The sequence below is a fragment of the Apteryx rowi genome, unplaced genomic scaffold, assembly GCF_003343035.1.
Source record: "Apteryx rowi isolate R43461 unplaced genomic scaffold, aptRow1 scaffold_938, whole genome shotgun sequence".
Taxonomy (NCBI): domain Eukaryota; kingdom Metazoa; phylum Chordata; class Aves; order Apterygiformes; family Apterygidae; genus Apteryx; species Apteryx rowi.
The window spans coordinates 179,231-204,642 of NW_020451247.1; the positions used below are offsets into that span (position 1 = coordinate 179,231).

The 25,412-nt window shown below is 50.5% G+C and overlaps 1 protein-coding gene across 1 annotated transcript in view; it reads left to right on the forward strand.

Moving 5' to 3' along the window:
* MYRF (myelin regulatory factor) overlaps positions 1 to 25,412 on the forward strand; it is an 84,590-nt gene that overhangs the window by 27,877 nt on the left and 31,301 nt on the right. Inside the window, exons 2-4 of the mRNA XM_026091975.1 lie at positions 11,342 to 11,429; positions 12,424 to 12,759; positions 16,943 to 17,004. Of these exons, the coding sequence (XP_025947760.1) occupies positions 11,342 to 11,429; positions 12,424 to 12,759; positions 16,943 to 17,004 (486 nt within the window). The remainder of the gene's footprint in view (positions 1 to 11,341; positions 11,430 to 12,423; positions 12,760 to 16,942; positions 17,005 to 25,412) is intronic.

Sequence of the window (25,412 nt, forward strand, 5' to 3'; positions counted from 1 at the left end):
TGAGGGTGCACTCTGTCCCTTCATCCAGGTCATTGATGAAGAAGTTGAACAAGACTGGACCCAGTACCAACCCCTGGGGGACACCGCTAGCTGCAGGCCTCCAACTAGACTCTGTGCCACTGATCACAACTCTCTGAGCTCTGCCATTCAGCCAGTTCTCAAGCCACTTCACTGTCCACTCATCTAACCCACACTTCCTGAGCTTGCCTATGAGGATGTTATGGGAGACAGTGTCAAAAGCCTTGCTGAAGTCAAGGTAGACAACATCCACTGCTCTCCCCTCATCTACTCAGCCAGTCATTCCATCAGAGAAGGCTATCAGATTGGTTCAGCATGATTTCCCCCTTTGTGAATAYATGCTGACTGCTCCTGATCACCTTCTTATCCTCCACRTGCTTAGAGATGGCCTCCATGATGAGCTGCTCCATCACCTTTCCAGGGATGGAGGTGAGGCTGACTGGCCTGTAGTTTCCTGGGTCCTCTTTCTTGCCCTTTTTGAAGACTGGAGTGACATTGGCTTTCTTCCAGTCTTCAGGCACCTCTCCCAATCTCCTTTCAAAGATGATGGAGAGTGGCCTAGCAATGACGTCTGCCAGCTCCTTCAGCATTCATGGGTGCATCCCATCAGGGCCCATGAACTTGTGGATGTCAGCTTTGCCTAAATGATCTCTAACCTGATCCTCCTCGACCAAGGAAAAGTCTTCCTTTCTCCAGACTTTCTCTCTTGTCTCCAGGGTCTGGGGTTCCTGAGGGCTGGCCTGAGCAGTAAAGACTGAAGCAAAGGCGGCATTCAGTAACTCTGTCTTCTCTGTATCCTTTGTCACCAGGGCTCCTGCCCCATTCAGTAGCGGGCCCACATTTTCCCTAATCTTCCTTTTGCTACTAATGTCTTTGAAGAAGCCCTTCTTGTTGTCCTTGACGTCTCTTGCCAGATTAAACTCCAAATGGGCCTTGGTCTTCCTAGTACCATCCCTGCATACTCAGATGATGTCCCTGTATTTCTCCCAAGTGGCCAGTCCCTGCTTCCACCTTCTGTGCACTTCCTTCTTCTGTTTGAGCGTTGCCAGGAGGTTCATCCATGCAGCTCTCCTGCCCCCTTTGGTTGACTTCCTGCTCATTGGGATGCACCATTCTTGAGCTTGGAGGAGGTGGTCCTTGAATATTAACCAGCTCTCTTGGACCCTTCTTCCTTCTAGGGCCCTATCCCATGGGATTCTCCCAAGAATGTCCCTGAAGAGGTCAAAGTTTGCTCTGCTGAAGTTCAGGGTTATGACCCTACTTTTTGCCCTTCTTCCTCCTCGCAGGATCCTGAACTCCACCATCTCATGGTCACTGCAGCCAAGGCAGCCCCCAACCTTCACATTTCCAAACAGCGCTTCCTTGTTTGTTAGTACAAGGTCCAGCAGCACACCTCTCCTCRTTGGCTCCTCCATCACCTGTATCAAGAAGTTATCACTGACGCTCTCCAGGAACCTCCTGGATTGCTGGTGCCTCGCTGTGTTTTCTCTCCAGCAGATATCAGGGTGATTAAAGTCCCCCATGAGAAGCAGGGTCTGTGATCGTGAGGCTACTTCCAGTCTTCTACAGACCTCATCAACTTCCTCTTCCTGATCAGGTGGCCTGTAGCAAACACCCACAACAGTGTCGCCCATGTTAGTCTGCCCTTTAATCCTTACCCATAAGCCCTCGACTCACTCATCATCCGCCCCTAGGCAGAGTTCAATACATTCCATTTGCTTTCTCACGTAAAGGATGACTCCCCCTCCTCACCTTCCTGGCCTGTCCTTCCTAAAGAGCATGTAGCCATCCATGGCAGCATTCCAGTCACGTGAGCTACCCCACCAYGTCTCCATAATCACGATGAGATCATAGCCCTGCGACTGCACACAGATTTCTAATTCCTCCTGCTTATTCCCCGTGCAGCATGCATTTGTGTACAGGCACTTCAGGCACTTCAGAGAGGTATTTGAGCATGCTGATTTCCCAGAAGGGAAACGGAGCTCAGCATCTTGCTTTCCCTCCCTGACTCTTGAGTCTTATTCCCACCCTGTGACATATGGTGGCTTGGTCACTGTTTTTTTCCACCTGTGAGTGCTGGTCTGTGTGCTTGTTGCTGTCTGTGCAGCTGGGAGAGCAGTACTGTCATGTGTTAGGTGGCAAGTACCAACCTGGAGGCTGAACGTGCAAGGGTCRCAAAGCCAGCCTAACATGGTGGTACCTCAGTTTCAGTCCTGAGCTGAGGAAGTGCCAATATGTTTAAATGAAATGGTCTTGTCTGGTCCTATTGTCTCCCCCTCCCAGCCCTCCAGCACCCTCGATCCAGAGAGGGAGATAAAGGCGTTATCTTCTGTGGGACTCCAAACAAACAAGCCAATGTGCCCCCCTGGGCAGGCACCTTGGACCCCGCCAAATGGCAACGCTTGTGTGGGTGCTGCTGTTTCTGCCATCTTAGTGCATGAATTGACAAGCAGGCCATTGACGGCTGCAGGGACACGCACAAATGCTCCACTGTGTCTCTTCTCACACCTTCCCCTCCTCCTCCTCAGCCCTGATGCCCAACGGACAATGGCTCTATCCATGCCAAGGTTCACAGCTGGCAAGGGCGGAGGCGAAGCCAGGACAAGGGTGGAGAAGCCGGAAGAGGAAGGGACTTGAGAGAGTCCAGAGGGATAACGGTTCTGAGAGGGAAGTGATAACGGGAGAAGGGAGCTGGGGAAATATGAGAGGGGCTGGAAAAGTGAGAGTGGAGAAGATGCGAAGAAGTGGCTAAACGAAGGTCCAGAGAAGGCAGCGGGAGGGGGGGGAATAGCCAAGAGAAGGGCTTAAGAGGTTTGAGGGGGGGGGAGGATGAGGCTTAGTTATCTCTTCTGCGTGGAGCTGTCAACCTTTTCCCATGAGGCTTCCTGAGGGAGATGCCCTTGCTCTGCAGTTACACGGAATGATGCTTTCCTCTGGCTCCTCCTGCCTGTTCTGCCTTGGGGTTATCCCTCACCACACCCCTTGTCCTCCCCTAGGTCTGGGARAAGGAGACAGGGCATTATCTCTCTATATATGTACTTGTACAGGGATATGTGTCTTGGTCAATATCCCCCTCCTGCTAATCCCTCCTCCCATGTGGTACTAACCACAGGAGTAGAGATGCATTGTACAGCAGGTTTGGAGGTAAGAGTTACTACGGGCCTGAGACAGGACACGGAAATGGGTTAGGGACAATCTCCTTTTCAGATTATCCAAGACACTGTTGTCAGAAATGTTCTTCTGAGCGCATAAGGTAAGGAGATTTAGGCTCAAGTGAGAGCAGAAGGGGACACTCTAGGGAATGCAAAGATGTTACTGAGGCTGCTGCAGCTGACTCAGTGGGGCACTGGGCTGCAGGATGGGGATGTTGGTTATACCTAGTATTTATTACTCTGAGTTTTTTGCTGCTGGTGTCACTTCTCTGTTCACGTAGGTTGTTGTACCTCCTGGCCACTGGAGACCCTGCAGCTCTTTCTACCATACTCACCATGTTAACTCTGGGGTCTTGGCTAAATCCCGTTCTGTACTTCCATTTCTTATGATGAGTACTGTCTTTGCATCCTGCCCTAGCTGGCATGGGAAAATAACAGTTTCTCATCTCAACAGTGAGTGGATTGCAGTGGGGTTTAGAAATAGAAGCTGTGGTGCTGCCCAGGAGCCTACTTAGAGTGCCAGATAGTTGCCATGAGCGAGGGGATCAGAAACGGTCAGGCAAGGCTGAGTGGAAGCTTGGCMTCTCCGTGGAGAAGCTAGTATGTGTCTTCAAAGCCCCTCTCAGTTGCTCTCTTCACTGGTTTCTTTCAAATATGTGACATACAAGTTAGGCTTCCTGGGGCTCATTGGAACAGAGCAGGGTTCCAGATAATGCACAGACTCCCTCAAACCCCCATCCCCTTAACCCTGAGCTCAGCCTTTTCCCCCAGATCTTGCCCCACAGATTCCTGGAGCTCAGCATAGGCCGTGTTTCTGATGTGACTTTGAAGCTTGGGTTTTCTATTCTGGCATGAATTGGGGGGGGGGGGGCACAAGCATCCTTTGGTTTGGAGGGGCAGGGCTCTCCTTGGTGATGAGCTGGCAATGTGATGCCCAAGGGATGAGATACAAGGTAATGGCCATGCTTCTGCATTAACTTGAAGAGTTCTGCTTTTTATGGTGGGAAGGTGCATGTGTTGTGTGTGCATGCGTATGGGAGAAGGGTGTCCTAACGCAACTGAAACTGTTCTGTAATAGCGTTTATGAGTGCGTAACCAGCCAGTGTAGATCAGCGTAGCTCCATTAGCGTCAGATCAAGTGAAGGCCTGTGAAATCATGGAGTTTCATGGGCTGACACCACGTAAAAGTTCCCCCCACTGGCATATTTACTGACAATCTGTGCAGACCCCAGTAGGCTGTCCTGGAGGGGCTTGCAGCCCCTGGGTGAAAGTCATAAAGAAGTTGGTGTGTGAAGAGGGTTGCATGTCATGGGGAAACCGTGCTGCAACTCGGGCAGGGGAGGCAGAGGGGCTCCTTTGAGTGCCATGGACAGCAGGGACTTTGCTCTGTGGTGGTCTTGAAAGCTCTTTGGGGGAGACGGGGGAGTGGTCTGGCTTTGCCTCCCACTCAGGTTACAGGAGCCATTTCTGCTGGGAGTGACTGGTTATTGTTACAGTCGGGTAATAAAGAGCATAATTAAGGAGGAATGTTGGGCCATGTATCTGGGGGAAGAGGCAGAGGCTGTGGGGGTTGAAGCTAGGTGGGAGGGCTTCATCACCCCTTTGCTACCTGAGGGGAAGTTTTGATCCCTCCGTGTCCTCTGGGTAGCTCAGGATTGGGCGTGTGGAGCAATGGGGAGATCGTTCCGCTGTCCCTTAAGCAAGGAGCTGTCTGTCCCTCAGGGAGCCTGCTGGCTGGGTCCACTCAGCAGGCAGATGCATAGCCCAGGTCTCTGGGCAGGGACGGGACTTTCCTTTCAGCCTGCACTGTGTCCCATCCTGGGGCAGGGGCAGGCACAGGAATCTTGCCGAAGCCAGCTTGTCACATCCCCCGGACAGCCTAGGAGGAGCAGGCTGAGGCTGTAGCGCTGGGTGCCTTTGGGCCTTCCCCAGCATGGCAGTCTCAGCCAGGCTCCAGATGATGCGGAAGCAGATCTGGAGCTGAGTCCTGACCCCTCAGCTCCCTGGGCTTAGGCGGTGTTTGGTTAGAGAGCTGCGGTGTGGATTCCTCATGCTTGCGGCCGGGCTGTTAGCCAATCCGCCGGGGGGGAAGGATAAACACAGGAGGAAGCAGAAGGGGGTGCTGAGCAGAGCAAGGCCCTGGGAATGTGCCGATGCTGCAGCCCAGCCTGCTGATTGCACAACCCCATTGCACACAGCTGCAGGAACACACTGGCGCACACAGGGCAGGGCTGATTCTTGGCGTTGATCGCTTTCCCCGCTGCCACCCTGGGGACATCCAGCTGTGACACGCAGCGCCAAGCCCCTCTCGGTTGGAGCTGTGCACCTTGCTACGCTACCAGCTGCACCTGGCCTGGCGTGCCACTGCTGATCTCCTAAGCTTTGGTAAGAAACCAGGCAATACCACGCTATACAAGGTAGTGGCTCCCTGCTGCTGCCCTCGTGGGTCTTCCTGCTTTATGGTGTGTTTGCCAAGGCTAGCAGCATTTGCCCTACAAAGCCGTGTATCCCTGTGACACTCAGCACCCATTCCACTGCGTGCTGGAGTGCCCTGTGGCTGCAGTGGGAGACAAAACCCAGCACCTGGCTGTGTGGAGCCTCCCTGCCGTAGAACTGGCAGCCAGGAGCTCCTGGGGTCTTCAGGCCTATGGTGCTGGCCCTGTTCCACCGCACACCCGCTGTATATTTTGCCTTTTTCTCCTTGCTCGGCTGTAGTTGTGTCACTAGGGTGCTCTGTGCCTCAGTTTCCCCATGTGTAGAGTGCCCTGCCCTAATACTTGTGCTTTGTATGGGGATGGCGGGAGCGGGGTGGGAGGTTGTTCTTGGGCAGCTGAATGTGTTTTGACCAGCCACAAAGCTGCCTCAGAAGCTGTGCAGTCACTGACACACTGAGCAGGGCTCCAGCTCCTGTGTTGAACCGCCGCTGGCATCCCTGTGAGTCTTCCTCTCTCTGCTGCTTTTTATCTGAAGGCTTCCCAAGCCTGCTATAGACRAGAATGAATCAAGTGCCCTTTGGACCGGGTTTCAGGTGAAGGCCTGCGCACAGTGAGATGATAGACCTGGCCCATTTGCCTGTGACTGTTGTAGACCGAGGGATACAAACCAAATGGCCACTGCCACTATCTTCTCACGTGATCACTGCAGGCTGCTCCCTCTCCTGGCTGTGCTGTACTTTGGGCAATGCCCATCAGAAGTGGAGAGCTGATTTGAAGTCAGCATAGCAACAGTCCTCCAAAGGCCCTTGGACTGTAGACACTGGCCCCTCTTCTGGCCCTGCTGGCAGCAGAGCTGGAGGCTTGCCTGCCGTAGTGCTCCGGGAGTGCTCCCTTGTCATACCTGAAGTGAACGCACAGCAGCACTACAGCCGGTGACGTTTGCAAGCACTTGAGGCAAAAGTGTTTGGAGAAATAGCCGGACTTTCAGAACAGACCATGGTGGGTACATGTAACTTTGCAAATCCTTTCTGTTTTGGGAACCAGACAGGGCTGAGGTGGTGAAAAATAATGGGAACAGATGTCTGTGGGTCAGGAAATAGAAATGTGTAGCAAAGACTTACAGAGTCCATGGCTTTTTGCTCTTCTTCCCTCCAGTTCTCTCCTCACTGGCTTTCACAGCACTTGCATCAGAGCACAGAGTGCTCAATTTGTAGTTCAAGAGCGTAACCCACACTGTTCCTCTGAAATCAAGAACAAAAATCGACCCTCTGGAATAAGGGTTCAGTGGCACAGGGAGGCTCTCAGCTTGGCATAGACTCTTTTCCTCCTCATCATTAGTGTCCCTCCACCCTTTGCTGATGTTCCCCAGCCTGTTAAAACAGTTGACCTCATTGTCATCTCTAGGTTCCCACATCTGGTTTTCATTATGAGATCCCAGGATGCAGCTCTCCAAGTTGCTCCCTTCCTTCCACCCCCAGGTGACCCAGGCAGGATTATGGGTGATTAGAAGACAGGCAACAGAGCAAGAATAGGTGGGGGAGGGACTGTTATAAATAGAAGTACCATAAACTTATCAGCCTATCACTCGAGGTAAATGCTGGTTTTAATCTCTCAGACCTGTAAATATGATGACTTGCAGGGGCCAGCCACTGTTAACTCTTTCAGAGCCCTGCAGAACCCTGTAGCCTTGAGGCTGTGCGTCCATCTCTGACAAGAAGTGGGATGCGGTGGAGGGCCCGAGGGCTCGGAGGCGCTTGAAGATGGGGCTGGGAGAAAGTTCCTGAACCAAGAGGAGGCTTTGGCCAATTGTGTAGAGGCACAGAGTCATGAGGAGAGACAAGACTGCAAACCCACACCATCAGAGTGGGGAGGGTGCAGGGAGGAGAAACTGGTGCTGGAAGTACCTCTGTTTGGATGTTGATCATGTTTGGGAGTTTGGGGAAGGCAGAGAAAACCAGTCCAAACATTGGGATTCCTGGCATTCTCACACATACGGAGGCCTCCCCTCACCCAGCTCCATTTGTAAGGAGGGTGTTGGAGATTTAATATTTTCTGTTTCTTCAGACAAGGTTTACTCYTGGGGATCTCATCAACCCTCTTGTGGGGAGGGGTTAGAAAGTGGAGCACAGGAAGGGGGGACATGGGATGAGGTGCAGAGTGGTGAATTGGGGCACTGAGTGGAGGCACTGAGAGGGAGGTGAGAAGAGGTTGTACAAAGCGTTAAAGGATGCACAAAATCTTTGAAGAGGCTTTGAATCACAGGCCCAGAAGAATTATGCCTTGGGTATAACAAGGTGAAGGCAGAACAAGGAACCTGGCAGGTCTGGATGTTTCTTTGCAGCCACTCTAACTGAAGGAGTTGTGAAATGGAAGGTTGTCCGGGAAGAGCTTGGGCTGAGAAGTCTCTCCATGTTTATACAGGAAGGCTAGCACACTGGAAGCAGGGCAATATAGTGTGGCTGAATTACTTGGCAGTGGTACCCTCCTCCCCTGGGATGCTTGCCGTGCACAGAAAGTGCTAATAAGCTGGTTCACAGAAAGGTGCTTTTTGGGCAACTCTGCGGGGGACGTGCAGCACCTCTCCAGGCTCATTGCTCTGGGATGGAAGGCAAAACTTGGTCTGTTGAGCTTTGGGGTCGTTAAAGGAGTTATGGGCAACAAGTGCTCTAGTATATCCTTTGGAGCAAGCGCTGGTACAGAGGCAGGGCCATAGCTGGGGGATGCTATGTTAGTATTGCGCCTGGTCTTCCTCACGGAGAGAAGGTGAACGCAGGACAACAGCAGCATGGAAGAGCTCAGTGCCTCCTTGAGCTCCATCTCTGCTTTGCTGGGACTCAGAGATGCATGAGTCTGTCCTGTGTGGAGCTGTGTGGGTGTTAAGCTTTCCGGGGTCCCTATTTTGTGGCTTCCAGCTCCCTCTTAATCCCCRCTTTGGAGGGGGAGGGGGTGTTGTTAGTGTCATTAGAAGCTCATGACTCTGAGGAGTATTAGTTTTTAATTAATCACCTAAGCTGGCTTTCMGTAACAGCCCCTGCTGAACGGAACCTGCAGGCCATAGGATGCTCCTCAGGGCTGGCTGCAGGCATTCCCGGGATRCTTTCTGCCCAGGGAGATGAGCAAGGCCCCTGGGAAGGCTGGAGCAAGGGCAGGCAACTGAGGGGAAGAGAGTCCTCAGATGGCCAAAATGAATTAGAAGGAGCAGGGTGCAAGCAAGTTGAGCACCCTAACTTCCCCCAGTTTCTTTGCAGCTGGCTCAAGTGCCTCTGGTCCCAGCCTGGGGAAATTCCTTTATTTTTAGTAGGTAGCTCCCCCCCAGACACACACACACACACACACACACTCACAACCAGCAGCCAGCCCCCCTGCTGCAACTGTTATCAACTCTGCTGCAGCTCCAGAGCTGTTCAGCTGACACACCTTTCACGTCAGGGTGCTTATCTCACCCTTTGCCTGGGTCTCAACTGAGTTTTTCTAAAGGTGACTTTTAAGAYGAGGCAGCAAAGAAAAAGGGAGGTCCAGCACCACTTAGGTCTGTGGGGGGCCTTCCGTCCCTTCTGGAGAGGCCCTTGACTCCTTTTCCTCAGTGGAAAAACTTCTGGAGTTTGGAGGTGTGAAGGTCTATGGAAACCCCTCGGGGTCAGGCATCTGGAGATCTCTTCCCGGACAGGCTCAGTAGCTTGTGGAAAGGCAGCAGAACTGGTAAACTGCCCTTTTTGCTTTTGTGAACCTGGGTCCCAATCCTGGAGCCTGCGGTGAAGACGGAGTTTTCTGGTAGTGTTTGTCGTGGATGCTTGCCAAACGCATCATGTGATTTAGCATGGTCTCTCTTTGGCCAAGAGTGYGGCAGCAGAGAGGGCGGGGGGGGAATGCTAACCACCTGGTAGAACAGTTTTGGCTGGTGTTGAGGGGTAGCAGGGGGGAGGTCGAGGAGCGGCTGCTTCGAAAAGAGGTGCTTGGGTAGATCCAAGTGTAGTAAAGTGTCAGGAGTGGGGTATAGCAGAGAGAAGCTGGGCCCTAGGGGCTGAGCGAGGGAAGCACGMGCCCATGGTGCCCGGCCCTCAGTTAACTCTTCCAGTCAAACGTTGCTCAGAGCAGCACACAGGCAACTGCTGCCACGTCGCTGCAACCTCAGGGGGGYGAGAAGACAAGGTTGTCATGAAGGAATGACCCCTGCGCTGGCCCTGTGGTCTGTGGCTGCATGGGGGAGGTGTTAGCACAGCTCAGGAACTCACGGGCTCTGCTTCTGGCCAGCCAGGGTGCTGGCCTGCCAGCTGTGTTGCACATCTGTCTGCTAGATGCTTCCTTCCGTAGCAAGCGTTAGCACGAGAGCAGTGTCACCTCCTTCTCCCCCAGCTTCCGAGGCTCTGCCACTGAGGTGTGTGGTACACAAAGGGTTAGGTGTCTTTCAAGGGAACAGCTATCCAGGTTTTTCTCTCTAGCCAGGGTTACTAAGGGAAAGATCCCCCCCATCCACACACACACACACACACACACACACCCTGTCCGTTTGGCAGAATTCCTAGCTGGATTTATTTCTGCCGATTTGCTTGTCTTGGTATGAAAGGGATTTGCAGAGGGGAGAGCTCTAATTGGCTGGGTGCAGGCTGAAACCCCTCGTTTTCATTTTTGCGGTTCATTGGCTAACCTTTCCCCAGTGCGTGGCCTTTTTTTTGGGGGGGGGGAGGATGGGGGTCAGTCCTTTGATTGTGTGTGAGCAAGTCGTTTGGGCAAGTGTCGTTGTTTTAATAGGAAGCTTTTGGGCCGTCTTCATTATCTGAGCTCAGGGGGAGGGAGCCGGGCTTTCTCTTCCACTTTCTTGGCAGTGTCTTTGGCATTGAGGGCTGGCATCAACCCCAGAGGGCTGCAGACTCCCACTTCAGAGAGACAGATAAAGAAAGCACTTTCTGTCAACAAAGCCCAGCCCAGCTTCCCCAGAACAGGAGAGGGAAGGAGGAACCCTCTGGGAGAAAGGGGAAGAAAGTCCATTGCTTGCCCGCACAGGAGAGGGAAGAGGGAGGAGGGCTCCTGCAAGGGTCAGGAGCTGTTCCAGAGCTGTCGTGGCAGCAGTGGAGAAATTCCAGCATGTTCTGCAAAACGGAGGCAAGGGTCCAAAGAGAAGGAAACCAGCCTTCCAGCAGCACCCTCAGAGCCCACACATATAGCCCTGCCACGGGGCCCTTGCCTCTGCGCTAATCGTGCTCTCCCATGGCCTGCAAAAGGCAGCTCTTCAGCSAGCTATTAATGCTGAGGTGACCCTGGCGAGACCAGTGGCTCTTGCAGCTTCACTAATGGAGTCTGTTGCAGGCAACATCAGCTCCAAGTTGGTCCTGGTTGGGCAAGCTCTGTGGAGCTACATGCCTTACATAGCTCAGGCCTGACTCCATGACCTTTCTCCCATGTATCCTGGGCCTGACCTCCAGGAAGCTTGCATGTCCCACGGCCAGAGCTTGGTTCACAGATTGCTGTAGACAAGCTCCCTCTGGCTGTCCAGCTTCCCAGACTGTGTCGCCACCCTGACTTGTCCCACATACGCTGTCTCTGTGTAGTTTTACGCTGGGATGCAGATAGGTATGGACAGATGGTACCTCTTGAACTGAAGGATTTGGTAATCTTCTTGGATCAGCTTCTTGACTCCGAAACGGTCTGGTGTAGGGCTTTAGGTGATTCTGACCTCCAAGGCAAGGGCCTTTTTTGTCTTTCTCATGGCTCTTGCTTCCACTTCCTCTCCCCTTGCAGGCCACGACATTAATGGAGCTTTGGAACCATCTAACATCGACACTAGCATCCTGGAAGAGTACATCAGCAAGGAGGACTCACCAGATATGTAAGTGCTTCCCTGGCTCCACAGCAGGAACAGTGTCCACTATTGTTTTCTGTGGAGAGGAGTCAAGCAATTCCTTGTCCTGCAATGTGAGGAATCATTTATAAATCACTATGTGCCCTGGCTGCACCTCTGTCCCTCTTAAAGTCCTCCTTCAGTGCTCTTTCTTCCCTTATTCATTTCCAGTCCTTCCTCCTGTCTCTTCCCTGCTTCTTGCCTTTGAATTTCCCCAGGCTCTTAGTCACTCTCTTCTTTCCCTTCTTCCTCCTGACGGCACAGAAAAAGACTTTTCCTCAATTGCTTTGGGCAATGTGAAAGCAAGCTCCAGCAGCTCAGTACGACAGATTGAATCCCCAGCACAACACATGTGTGAAGTAGGGAAGGGTCTCCCTGTGTGCATTGACATCAGTAGAGTGCGGGAGAAAACCAGACCTTGATAGCAGTTTGGACGATCTGGATCATAGGGTGGGAGCAGGATCCTTGGAGCTGATGTGATGAAGCTGCTTGCCTGCACAAGTCCGTAAGCTGAGCCACAGTGAGCGGAGCCTGCTGTCAGACCAGCATGTTGTATTTGGCAAAGGAAGTGTTTTAGGCTTCAGATAGGATGTCCATGTGGAAGGCATGGTGGCATGATAGCGACCTGATAGTGTAACAGCACCACGGTGGAGAGATAAAGGGAAATGGGGACTAGCCTTGCTGGTGCCTTCACAAGCTTTGAGGTTGGTATCCTGGGTGCTTCTAGCCTTTAAAGCTCCACAGGCAGATTTTGCACCCTTAGGGTTGTGTTGGTCCCACCAATCCAGGCAACCCACCTGCCTTCCTGCATGTTCCTGCCAGTGCCAGGAGGATGCTGACTGTTCTGCTCATCTTCTGAGTGCCTTAGTGCACCTGAGAGGCTCTGTCCCCATTGCTGCATGGCTGGGGAGGGAAGGGCTGGGTAGCGGGTGGAAAGTGCCATCTGCCTGTACCACTGAGGTTGTCCCCTTCTCTCTCACAGCTGTTTCCCTGACATCCCTGCTTCAGCCAGCTATGCACACCCCCAACCCTCCAGCTCAGCCACCATCCATGCGCCTCTTGCCAGCTCCATCGCCAGTGCTGGGCATGTGACCAACCCTGCTTCCAGTGGTTCCCTCCACCTTCCTCCCCCAGGCAGCCAGATCCCAGTCCGTCATGGTCCTCTTTTGACCAACCCTTGTGGACCCAGCTATGGCGCTCACCTCAACTGCAATAACAACAATGGCATGGTGGTGCCCAAGGGCTACCTTGGTGGCCACTGCATAAACAACGTGGTCCCTCCAATCAAATCGGAGCCCAAGGCCTCCTATGCACCTGGGTAAGTGAGACTGGGGGAGGCAGAACAAGGGCAAGTAATGGGCCAGGCATTCCTCTGAGGCTGGTGGAGCCTGGAGGTTATTTTTCCCACAGTACCCTAATGGCTGACAACATCAGCGTGTATTAAGTCCTTGCTTCACAAAGAGATGTTTTTTTTACGAGTGTAGGTCCTAAAGGTCCTGAAAGATTGTTCACAGTTTTGGTCTTAAGTGTATGCACTGGATTAGAGAGCATCAACATCCCATATGTCAGCAGGTGGTGTTAGAACAATGGCTTTGGATGGTAAGGATAGTCATGCTGTACACCTCCAAGTGCGTGATGGGAGAACATTTTATTATTTCTTTTTAGGAAGAAAAATTTGTAGAATAAGTTTGAAAAAGAGAAAATTCAGTCTCCAGGATGTTCCCAGGACTATCCATCCCAGGGGAAGATGTTAACTAAATTGGTCAAAGAGATGCACTTATCTTGGCCTGATGCTTTAGATGCTCCACTCAAGAGAAGAAAGAGATGGCATGTGAACTGGATTTGTACTCCTTTGCAGTGAGCTCTGGATACAACCCTTGTGAAGGAGGAGAACTGGGTTTTAGTATTGCTAATGGACTCAACTGGACAATTAGTCCTGGGAGGAGAAAAGATGTGGTTCATACTCGCTTGTCCAGAGCAGGCAGGAAGAGAATGACCCTGTCAGGCTAGGAGAGCACAGGGACATGGCAGCTGTAGTCTGCAATGGCTGAAGGGACCAGACAGCACCTTGACTGGTAGAGAGCAGTTGGACATGGCATGTTGGGAGGGTATTGCAACGTTGCCTGGGACAGGAGCTAGCATGGTGGGAGGGAGAAGTTACTAGAGATTGTGAGTCAGGGAGGGAACCATGTGCCCATGGTAAAATGTTACTGAGCCCTTATAGCTGAGAGAAGAGGATCATGTTCCCTGGATGCAGCAGTCATGTGCATTCGGTTCCTGGCAGCCTTGGGTCAGTTGTTGAGAAGCTTTATTGTTTATAAAGCTTTATTGCCTGAAGACCCAAACAGAAGAATACATCTGGTTTCTTCTTCCTCATGCACCTCTCTGGTACTCTGGTCTGTGCGGCTCTCCTCCAGTCACAGGGAAATGAAACAGGACGGTGAGTTGAAGCTGGGTAGATGAAAATCAAAGTGTGCAGCAGTGCATCCAGTAGCAGGAGGCCTCAGCAGTTGGCAGGGGTCATGCCACAAGGAACTGCTTCATGGTCTGATCTGTCCCAGTGGTACAGGTGATGGATACTCCTGCTGCTTTCCCTGTATAGCCATTCCCTGTGCCTTCTTCAGTGGATGTTGGATGTAAAGATCAAGGAGGTCAGGATGGCCTCCAGGCTGGCTCATCTCTGCAAACCACACTAGCTTTTCTTCCTCTGTCTTGTGCCCTCTAGTGTTGCCAGCAAGCACAACATGGCGATTCCCAGACTTGGAAGCCTCCAGCTCACTGAACCAATGATTCAGTATAAATGCAACTCCACTGGGATGACTTTCACCCTTTGGATGAACTTGGAAAGATCCTTCAGAATGAGACAGCCAAAAAAAATCTGCCTCTGTTTTATTCCCAGACTGGGTATAATAAAGACTTCTCCCTTTCTCTGTACCGAGAAGGCTAGAAGTAGCTCAGGGAGAGCCATGCCCAAAAGCACAATATGACACCTTTCAGTCATATCCCTTTCTTCTGCATGCATCTGGCATTCTCCAGGATGTGAGAGGTCATGACTAAGGATCATAGCTATACTACGTTCATAAACTAGACCAGATTATCTGTCTGCTGGTTATACGTCATCTTGCCTTATACCAGCACAACAAATCCCTAGTCTTGTGGAGACATCAGAAACCACTATGACTGTGAGAAGAGCTCTGTATTCATTCAGGGGCTTGGACAAGGTGATTGGGGCATATGTTGTGGATATGGCTTGTTCAGCTTTGTGTGTGATGGATCATTGCCTTGGCACATGACTACCTCAGCAGACCTTTCCAGAACCTGGTGACCATTGCAAGTAATGGAAGCTGGGTTCCTAGCATATCCTTGGTGTTGGAGATGGAGAACTTGGTTTAGGTGTAGATGAACTGGGTCACTTTTGGTAGCAGCAGTTCTTCAGCATCCCAGAATAACTCTTCTCTGTTGTCCTAGGCTTTTCCTGGAGAAACAATCTTATGTGCTGGATACCAGCGAACCCTGTCCTTGGGCTGCACATGTCCTCCTGACCTCCCTAAGCTCTCAGAGTGAACTGTGCAGTGTTGTCCATCTTTCTGCACTGAGACCTTTTCCAGGCTTCCCTTAAGTCCCTGGTCCTTCTGTTATTGCCCAAAACTTGGCTTGCTGAGACTCAAATCCATATAAATTTGTAGGAAATAAAGAATATGAAATCACGGCCAGCTTGGCAAGAGGTCTGGAAATAAGGCTGGTGATGGATACTCCAGACTCAGAGTATGAGGGGGTGTGTGGAAATGAAGGTGGAGCATGAGGGAAGAATGGTGAGAGTTCTTTATTAGGATTATCGCATCCTGTCCCTCTGCAGCTCCTGTTGTGTACCAATTAGTTGGTGAGAACCCATTTCCTAGGCAGTTGACTCCGTTGGTGCAGGAGTCCTGGTGGGTGGTATGGTTTACAGTTATAGTTCTGGGTGCCCTTGGAAGCAGAAGGATCTGGTTTCAGAGAGACTTGTGTATGGTGTTCTGCACGTTTCCTCCCCACAGCCCTAAGGGCTTAGTTTGCTTTTTGGCCAGTTTTCATCCAAGCAGCACTGGTTTGTCTGGGAATATTTTGCTGCCACAAAGCTGATGGTGTAAGACAGGGAATGAAAAAGGATCCCCATTGAAAATCCACCTTTGACAAGGAATGTGATGTCAGGAGATGGGGAGGAAAGCACAGCCAGGTTTGTCTTGTAAAGAGCAGGCTTTGGCAGGGTGCTGGGCTGCTGAAACCTGGTGGAATTTGCAGAGGCTGTGTGTCACCTGGGATGCAGCAGATATGAATGGGCAGACAAGATATCTCCCTGCCGGAATAACCCCCTGCCAAATAATCTCCACAGAGGCAGAGCACATTGCCGATGTTACGGTGAAGTGAGCCTTTGTCTGGAGTGTAGGCAGCAATTGTGCCATCCAGCCCACAAAGCCACCATCTCCCTGCCTGCCTCTACTGTGACTTTGAGTTGCAGTGGCCGTGGCTTAGTCTAATTATGACCAGGGCCTCAGCTTTTTGAATGCATTTGGTCTCCATGTTGCTGGAGAAGAACTGGTGTCTAAGGCAGGCAAGTCCTTTACTTGTGCACCGGGATGGCTGAAGATCTACTCTGGCATGAAGATTTGTGAGTCTTCAGCCTTCCCCTGCAGGGGGGTTGTGCATGGGTGGAGGGGCTGGAAAAAACAAAAAGGAGAATAAGCTCAAATTAATTCACAAAAAAACACTTTGGAAAAGGCTAAGGAATCCAACTGCCTGGAGTCTGGTCTGGCTGAAGGTAAAAGAATAAAGTAGGAGCTAAAAGTAGGAGTTAACCAGCTTCCTTCCCTGTGTCCGTGCTGCCACTGCACAAGTAGAAAGTCATTTGTCAATCCTGCTGTCCTTGAGCTATGGGGTGTGCTGTATAAGGCCACTGAGATTTCCCACTTTTATTTCGTTTCATTTTGCTGTTGGCCAAATTCTGCTCTTGGTGACACTGGAGTAAAGCCAGGGCGATACCGCTGGCAGGTCTGGTGCTCAGGTTTGTACAGATCGTGAGACAGTGCAGGAAACAGCTCACAGGCTTTCCAGCCTTCACTTCCATGCATCAGATCCGAGGTCAGAGCCAGGCTTCCCCAGAGCGTCCTATTTATTCATGGTGAAGCAAGTGGTCTTTCTCTGGGGAACAGATACATTTCTGTTTGGCTTCTTTTAACTGGTCATGAGCTACTGAGCAAAGAGGGAAGTCCTACTGGCAGGTCAACAAAATGTCTGTCCCTGCAAATCAGATCAAAAGAAGCCCTGTGGGGAGAGGTTCGGAGTGACGGCTACAGCAGTCCCTACCTTGTCAGCAGGAGGCACTTGGGGTGACGGGGATCTGCTGTGGGTGCAGCTGAGGTTTCTGTTTGGAGTCTGGAAGGTGCTTTGATCAAACTGGACCTATCAGTTGTGTTGGAAGCTGGTTTAAAATGACCTTCCCTTTTTTTTTCTCAATCACTCTGCAGCACTTTACCTGACTCTCCCCCGGATTCTGGATCAGAAGCCTACTCCCCTCAGCAGGTGAATGGTAAGTGCTTAAAAGAGAGGGGGGGGGGGAAATCAAAAAACAAAACCCGACGTCCTCCCCCTCTTTGTTCGGTGAAAGTGGTTGGCTCTGAAATCTTTATCAGGCGGGAGAAAACAGGCGGCTGCAATACGTGGGGAGATTATCAGTTAGTAAATATCCCTAGACTTTCGCCTATTGTTCTACTGCTAGTCTTTGCAAGGGGGGAGAGCGAGCAAGAGAGGGAACAGGAGAGAAGGCAAGGTGTGAATCCATTTACACTGTAAGCGATCGGCAGAGTGTGCCTTGTCCCCAAGCAGGGTGGGATGTGGAGCCTGCAAGCCTCCCCGTCCTGCCCTCCACCTCGGGTGAGTGAAAAGGCTAGGAGTGCAAGCACGTCCGAAATGAAGCCCAGCTCGGGGAGACAGAAATGAACTCGCCGTTCAGCAGTAAGTTGCTTCTGAGCCCTTCCCTCCCCTTCAGTGAGGCCAGCTGATCCTGGGGGGGTCTTCTGCCCCTCCTGCAAAGGGGAGGGAGAGCTGGACCCCTCCCAGGCACAGGCAGGGTCACTGCCAGGCCCTTCTGACTCCTTATGGGGAAGGGGAAGCCACCGGGTGTTATTTGTGACCTTCACCATCCTTTGATGGAGGAAACTCCTTGGTGAGGAAGGAAGGTTGCTCCTGATCTCCCCTCCCCCTCCCCAGCAGCACCCTCTTCCCCAGGCTCCAGCCCAGTCCCCACCAGGAACAGTGCCTGCTCTTTTTTTCGATGGAAGAGGTCAAGAGTTCTGTTTATCTTACAAAAAAATCCCTGGAATTCCTCCTGGCCCTTCCTTAAATATAACAAAGAGGCCGGGTTGTTCACCACGGGGAGAACTGCTTTGACAGACTGGCAGAACAGCAGCACTGCTGCTTTGGGAGAACAGGAGAAAGAGGCTCCGGAGAGTACCCACAGAGCAGCTCGTTCCTCATGAGAGAAGGGTCAGATTCTTGGATCTAGTTTTTCCCAGGGTCTGGCACTGCTGGGAACACAGAGAATGGGTCCTGCATGTGGCAAATGCATCAGCAGTTACCCAGCCTCTTTCCCTGCCCTGGCTTAGAAGCGTGTGGAACTTGCTTATGATACCCTATGGAGATAGTGAAGATCATGTTTGGAGTATCTGCTCTCCTAGTATCCTGCTGGAAGGGCATGTTCTCTGAAACTTCTGCATGGGTTGTCCCTTGAAAGCAGCACAAGGTGTTCCAGCCTGTACACAAGCTACCAGTGCCATATCTGGCCGTACTGCAAGGACAGGGCATTTACTAAGGACGTTCTAAAGCACCATTTCTTGCAGTGTTTCGCACAGGAGAACATGAGGGTCCTCTTCTGGCCCTGAAGCAGCTGTCTGTCTGTAACGGCTTGGGGCCCTTAAAGGGTTGTTTGGAGATTACTAGGAACTTTCTCAACCAGCTGGGATGAACAGTGCAGAGACTGCTTGGCCAGTTGTGTTGCTGAGCTGTGCTAGTCTTTGCCCAAGATTATGCTGATAGAAGTTGAGTACTTGTCAGGACTGCAGGGGCCCCGTTGTGCAGGATGTCAGGAACAGAGCTGGGCAAGGGGCATGTCATGCCCAGTACCATCACAACATGACTGAAAAGCAGAGAGATGCTGTATCCCAGGGTTGTCACCTGTCAGCCCCAGCCATTGCGTTAAAGCAAGGCTGGTCTTTCTTTTTTCCCGAAGTCATAATTCCTGAGGTTTTTTCCCCATTCTCCCCGAATAGTTGCAGCATGGCTTATAGGAGCCTCAGCCCTGGTTTGGAGTTTCTTGTTTGGAAGATAGGTAGCTGTATAGGTTAGTTCACAGCTCTCTGGTCTTTCAGAGAAATGAGGCAGAGCTGGAGGTGATTTGATCTAGTTCTGGCTGTTAATTCTCACGCCCAGCAAGCTCTGTACCCCCTTGCTGCTGCCCTAAACCAACCCCTCCCTTTCCAGGAAGCCTGCGTGCAGCTCCTGATGGGGCTTCTCCTGCCCCAGTCTGCCAGGCTCAGACCATAGATCTCTGCTTGCTGCATGTTGCAGGGGAGGGACTGGCCCCTGACAGCTCCCAGTCCCCATCCCGCTCCAGTGGGCTAGTGCTATTCCTTTGGGCAGAGAACTCCCCTCTTCCCTGGGGCAGCAGCGGTGTGGGCTGGTGCTCAGCTAGATTGTCAACTCCAGCAAGGCAGGCTGGCCTGGGAGCAGGAACCCTGTGTGTTAGTATGGGCAGGACAGCCCAATACAATGCATGTCAGAAGAAGGCACCGAGGGATCTCAGTGAGTAGCAAAAAGCTTTTGAAGAGAGCCGAATGGCTGATTATGTGGAAGCACCCCCCACCCCCCACTCAGGTAGCCTTTCGTAGAAGGGCTCTGTTTACACACTTTTCCAGATCCCAGAATGAGAGGAGTTTTCTTATTTCTAGTTGAGTGGTTTGGCCTCATCAGTCAACCACTGACTTGACTGGTTGTTCTGAATGACCAAAGTCCATCCAACTCAGTTTCTGGTTCAAGGTTGGCTAGTAGCACCTGCTTAGGGAAGCACTCTAGTAAAGAACATGCAGATTTCTTCCTTGCTATCCCTTCCAATGGTCTGACAGTCTGTAACAGGCTTCATGCGTTTTCTCCTTCTTGCAGTTTGCTGGTGCTTTGCTTCATCAGATATCCAGGCTTCATTTTTCTTAACATCTGAAGACTGACTGGTTGCAAGGTGGAGTTTGCCTGGATTTTGTCTTGTGAGCAGTGGTGAGATAGGAGGAGTGGGTGGGGACATATGGAGTGACCTTGCTGATCTCATCCTATGCTACATTTTGGTGTGAATGGAAAAGTTGTGCTAGCTGCTCCTTCTTTGTCATAAGTCAAGCCCTCCCCTAGTGCTCCATCCTCTCTGAGTAGCCCTGGGCCAGGCACCGTCCACGTACTCTGCTTGGTTGTCCTGAGTAGCAGTGTCACAGCAGAGTCCCTTACTGGACTCTACTGGAAGCTCAGGACTGTCTAGTTGGAGGCCTGGAGCTAGCAGTGTCCCCCAGGGGTCAGCACTGGGTCCAGTCTTGTTCAACTTCTTCATCAATGACCTGGATGAAGGGACAGAGTGCACCCTCAGCAAGTTTGCTGAGGATACAAAACTGGGAGGAGTGGCTGATACVCCAGAGGGCTRTGCTGCCATTCAGAGAGWCCTGGASAGGCTGGAGAGGTGGGCRGAGAGGAACCTCMTGAAGYTCAACAAAGGCAAGTGCAGGGTCCTGCACCTGGGGAGGAATAACCCCATGCACCAGTACAGGCTGGGGGCTGACCTGCTGGAAAGCAGCTCTGCGGAGAAGGACCTGGGAGTGCTGGTGGACACCAAGTTAAGCATGAGGCAGCAATGTGCCCTTGTGGCCAAGAAGGCCAATGGTATCCTGGGGTGCATCAGGAAGAGTGTTGCCAGCAGGTCGAGGGAGGTGATTCTCCCCCTCTACTCAGCCCTGGTGAGGCCACATCTGGAGTACTGCGTCCGGTTCTGGGCTCCCCAGTGCAAGAGGGATGTGGCACTGCTGGAGCAAGTGCAGCGAAGGGCTACAAAGATGATTAGGGGACTGGAGCATCTCTCTTATGAGGAAAGGCTGAGAGAGCTGGGCCTGTTTAGCYTGGAGAAGAGAAGRCTGAGRGGRGATCTTATCAATGTGTACAAGTATCTGAAGGGCGGGTGTAGAGAGGTTGGGGCTAGACTCTTTTCAGTGGATGAGAGGCAGTGACAGGATGAGAGGCAACAGGCACAAACTGAACCACAGGAAGTTCCATCTGACCATGAGGAAGAACTTCTTTCCTGTGAGAGTGACAGAGCACTGGAACAGGTTGCCCAAAGAGGTTGTGGAGTCTCCTTCTCTGGAGGTATTCAAAACCCACCTGGACATGATCCTGTGCAATGTGCTGTAAGTGACCCTGTTTGAGCAGGGGGGTTGGACTAGATGATCTCCAGAGGTCCCTTCCAACCTCAACCATTCTGTGATTCTGTGACTGAATCTTCAGACCAGCTTCGGTGCAGTGGAGTTGGGAATTCAGCTGACCTTGTTTGTCCAGCAAGATGTCCCTGCTGTCCACATCCTCTTCCTCCTCCCTCATAGTGGGGGTGCAAAGAAGCTTTGCCTTGCGTTTGTAACACCTGCAGAGTCGCTGTCCCTTCCCAACCCCTTTGCTTCCTCATATTCCAGGGCCAAGTACCCCAGGAGCCAGTGCCTGAATTTCTGCAGAGACACCTGAACTTGCAGGCTAATGCAGACACGCCTTCTCCATCCATTAGGCAAAGGCTGTGAAAACAGATGAGCTTTGTCCTATTGTAGAAAAGGTCAGTGGAGTCCCGCTTTACAGGATTATGAAGAGAAAGTTGGTTTGTGCTGAGGGCTCGGGGAACAGGCTGCTCATTTCCCACAGATCCGGAAACTTAGTGAAAAGCTCTTATTTTGAATCCAGTAGCTCAGTTCCGTATTTTCTGACTAACTGGGTCTTGCTTCTCAGTTCCAACATCTTAGGTGATGTGCTGTCAGCTGGACATGAGCTGTTTCAGCACCTGTCTTTCTACCAAGTTTTGATTAAACCTGTATGAGTGTGCTCTCTCAGCACAGATTTGGTGGACTGGATTCCAGAGAATTATCAGGAGGATAACCTGAATTTAGCTGTTCTTTTCCTGTTATTTTATGTTATCATTTATCCACTGTTTAAAGGACTATGCTATCTATCTCTTTTGCAAATAAAGATTTTGGAGTGGAATAGAGATCTTCAATTTTAATGCTAGGATTGAAGGGAAGGACTTTCATGCTGGAAGGTGTTAGAACATCCACACTAGGGTTTAGATATTACCTGCTTCTCCAAGAGTTACCTGTTAATGCCTTGAATTCCCACTCATCTACATCCAAGGTGTTCACGTACTTTTTTTCTATTTGATTTCCATGGAAAAAATTTGCAGATGCTTTCAGGTCATATTTTTCTCAGAATGACATCTTCTGCAACCACTGTTCTGGATTTTTTTTTCCTCAGATGTAAGATGTTCAGTATTAAGATTTCTCCATGCACATATTTTCCTGTATAGATCCTCTTATAGTTTTTGTCAGGTGATTTCTCATATGTGTCTTGCACTAAAGTTAGCATTCTTTTAGTTTTCCTGTATTTTTTCACCTCGTTTCTTCACCTGCAGTATCTGATAGTGGAAGAGTTTGATTTTACCCAAAATGAAAAACCATATCCTGGGTGAATAATGTTACTCCTCTTTACATTGTTTGTTTTGACCTGCAGTGGGGATAGTGAAGCTAGTGTAGAAGATTATTGCAATTAGTCAGAGTCAGGTCTTTGCTTTTCACTTACATATGGCAAAAGCCCCTTCCATTTTAGGGTGCATCAAAAGATAAAAATGAGCTACTGAATGATGCCAAAGCTGACGATTTCTGGAAAATTTGGAGCAGATACCTAATATTGTCATCATGGCTGAGTTCTGATGACACTTGACAAAAACTTCACAGTTGCAGTCACCAGTGTGACCAGTCCATCAGTTCCATTGACAGCGTCATACAAACACATTTGGCCTCAAAGAGACCCAGAAATTCCTTCCTGCTCCAGCTGAGATGAGCACAGAGCTTTTTCAAGTCTTGCCAGCATGTCAGCTTTCTTACCAAGGTGTGTGCTTTCCTTTAGGAAGATTGTTTGTAAATATTATTTCCTTTGGCCAAGTCACTAGTTTCTAGACATTCTCTAGGCATGGTGGGTGAGATTCCACCATCTTGCCTAGCTTTACACATCTGAAATTTCACTGCAGAAGTTCGAATTAGTTCTGCAGGCCCCTTTCTACTCAATGGAGAGAAATTCCTTTCCACTATCTTAGACTCCTGCTGTAACATGAGATGATTCACGTCATGAATACATGTATAATTTTTTTCATGAAGCCAGATGAATTGTTTGTACTGATATTCAGTGAGCACTGATTGTCTATTGGCAGTGTTCATCAGCCACTTTGGCTTTTTCTGAGCTAGAACAAGAAACCGCTAAGGACAGTGTACAAAACAATGCAAGCAAGTGATTAACCAGTGGGATGAGCTGTTCAGCTTTATACAGAACTTCCAGATAGAATTGCTTCTAGCCTCCAGAAATGTTTTGGTTATAACCAAAGCCCTTTGCTGAACGCTGGTATTGCTGTGCGTTGGGCTTATGGCTAGCTGCAGTCTTAAACAGAGCTGCAGAAAGTGATTTGCATGCACCTCCGCATACCAAGTATGTATTTTCATGGTGATGTAGTCAAATCAACCCTAATTATGGCATCATTTCAGTATCCAATTACACATAGAGGAAGAGGAAGGTAGGATAACATTTGAATGTCCCTTTTTGTTTATTTAAATGTAGAGATCAAAGTCATCTTCTGTTTTAAGTTAAAAAACAAGTAAGTGCCGCTGCAGAAATGCTCACTGATAATGCCAATGAGCTGGAGATATTCAGATCATTCGGTCATCCCTTCTTTTCTCTAGTTGTTTCCATGCCTGTCTCTACTCTCATTGGAGAAAAACACAGTGAGTGTCCTTGCACAATGATACTCTAATACAGTAACAAACTTTGGTGCTTTAGACACAAGCTGAGTGTAGACATAGTTGAGGTTAAGTGGAGTAATGGATATGAGAGAGAAGCTTCTGGAGAGTCCATCATTAGTCATGAAGGTTAGTGATTGCAAGATATGTAAATGCTGTGGCAAAAGAGTAGGGCCTGGTAGGTTCAAAGCCTTGCTCTGTCCTAGGCTCCCTGTGTGAGCTTGCATGAGACACTGAGAGGAGGATTCACCTCACCTAACAACACTCTCCAGCAGTGAAGTGTTGACACCAAAGGTGTTTTCTGGGGCCTCCTTCATAGTCACTGCAGGGAGGGACCTCTTCCACCTGTCTTAGGATAGGGCCGGTTACCCTGTGGAGACGTCCATCTCTCTGCAAGGCCTGTAGAGGAGATTAGGCAACTCACTGGGATAAGACACCAAGCTTTCAGCTGGCCAGTGCTGGGTGAGGTGAATTCCGCCCTTAGCTTCTGAAGGCTTTTTTGGTGGGTGGGAGTCTTGTTTCATGGCAGGATGTTGTGTCCCACAGCTGTGAGGCGCTCTAGCATCATGAAGTGGAGAGTCCCTCTAGGCACCCCTGGCTTCTGGGCAGCCTGTTTTTGTCTGTGTCAGTGGTCTGCGTCATCAGGGCTAGTGGGGCTTAGCTATAGGCACAGAGCAGGCTGGGGCTATGGGCATAGCAGCTGAGATACAAAAACAGATTCTCCCACATCATTTCTGGCAGTATCTCCTGTGAGCTACAAGTAGTGGGTAGGCACTGAGCAGATAGGCTGCTGGTTGCGTTCTCAAACCCTCACTCACTGGTCTGCATTCTGCTGCCCACTTCTTGCATCCTCAGGGGCTTGTGTCATGTTAGCTCTTTGCAGAGGAATTCTGTTTGCATATATGTATTTGTATAGTGGCCAGTAGGACTTCAAGAAAGTCAGGACCTGGGTTGTTGCCTAGGGCATGAGACTGAATATTCACAGTAGTACATCCTGGCATTCAGCGAAGCCTGGCAGTTAGATGCTCAGCTGGTCTCCTTGAACAGATCAACTTCCCTGGGCCATGCCTAGAATCAGTAAAACTAGGCAAAGTTCTGGTGCTTTCTCTCTAGCTCTGCATTTTCCCAGCACAGTCTCGGACGGCGTACAGTAACAGACCCCTGGTTTCTTAGAGCATCCCTTTATCAGCTGACCAGCCAGGGCCCTGCTAAGTCTGTGCTCTATAGATGCCACCTGGATACATGCTTGCCTGGACAGACTGTGTATGAAGTTGATGATAGCCAATCTACTGCACAGTTTACATAGGAAATCATGGATTAATGGTCCTCCAGTCTCCATTAACACCTCTTCAAATGATGGATGCAGAACGAGAAGAGGAAGGGCACAGAATAGTCAAACAACTATTAGACTGCTAGATAAAACAGTGGTTTGATATAGACACATACTGATGTCCCAAGATATTAGCAGGGCCTCATTAGTGATCTTAAGCCATGGAGTTATTGTACTTGCCAAGACATCTACCATAAAGGGGTGGAGGGAGTTACCTACCACCAATGTTATCTACTGATGACTTGGCCAGGTAGCCCCCATTCCTGCTCATGATGGGCCTAACCAAATCCATGACTTTGAGCTGTTTGTTCAACTTCTTCATCAATGACCTGGATGAAGGCACAGAGTGCACCCTCAGCAAGTGTGCTGATAATACAAAACTGGGAGGAGTGGCTGATACACCAGAGGGCTGTGCTGCCGTTCAGAGGAACTTTGACAGGCTGGAGAGGTGGGCAGAGAGAAACCTCATGAAGTTCAACAAAGGCAAGTGCAGGGTCCTGCACCTGGGGAGGAATAACCCCATGCACCAGTACAGGCTGGGGG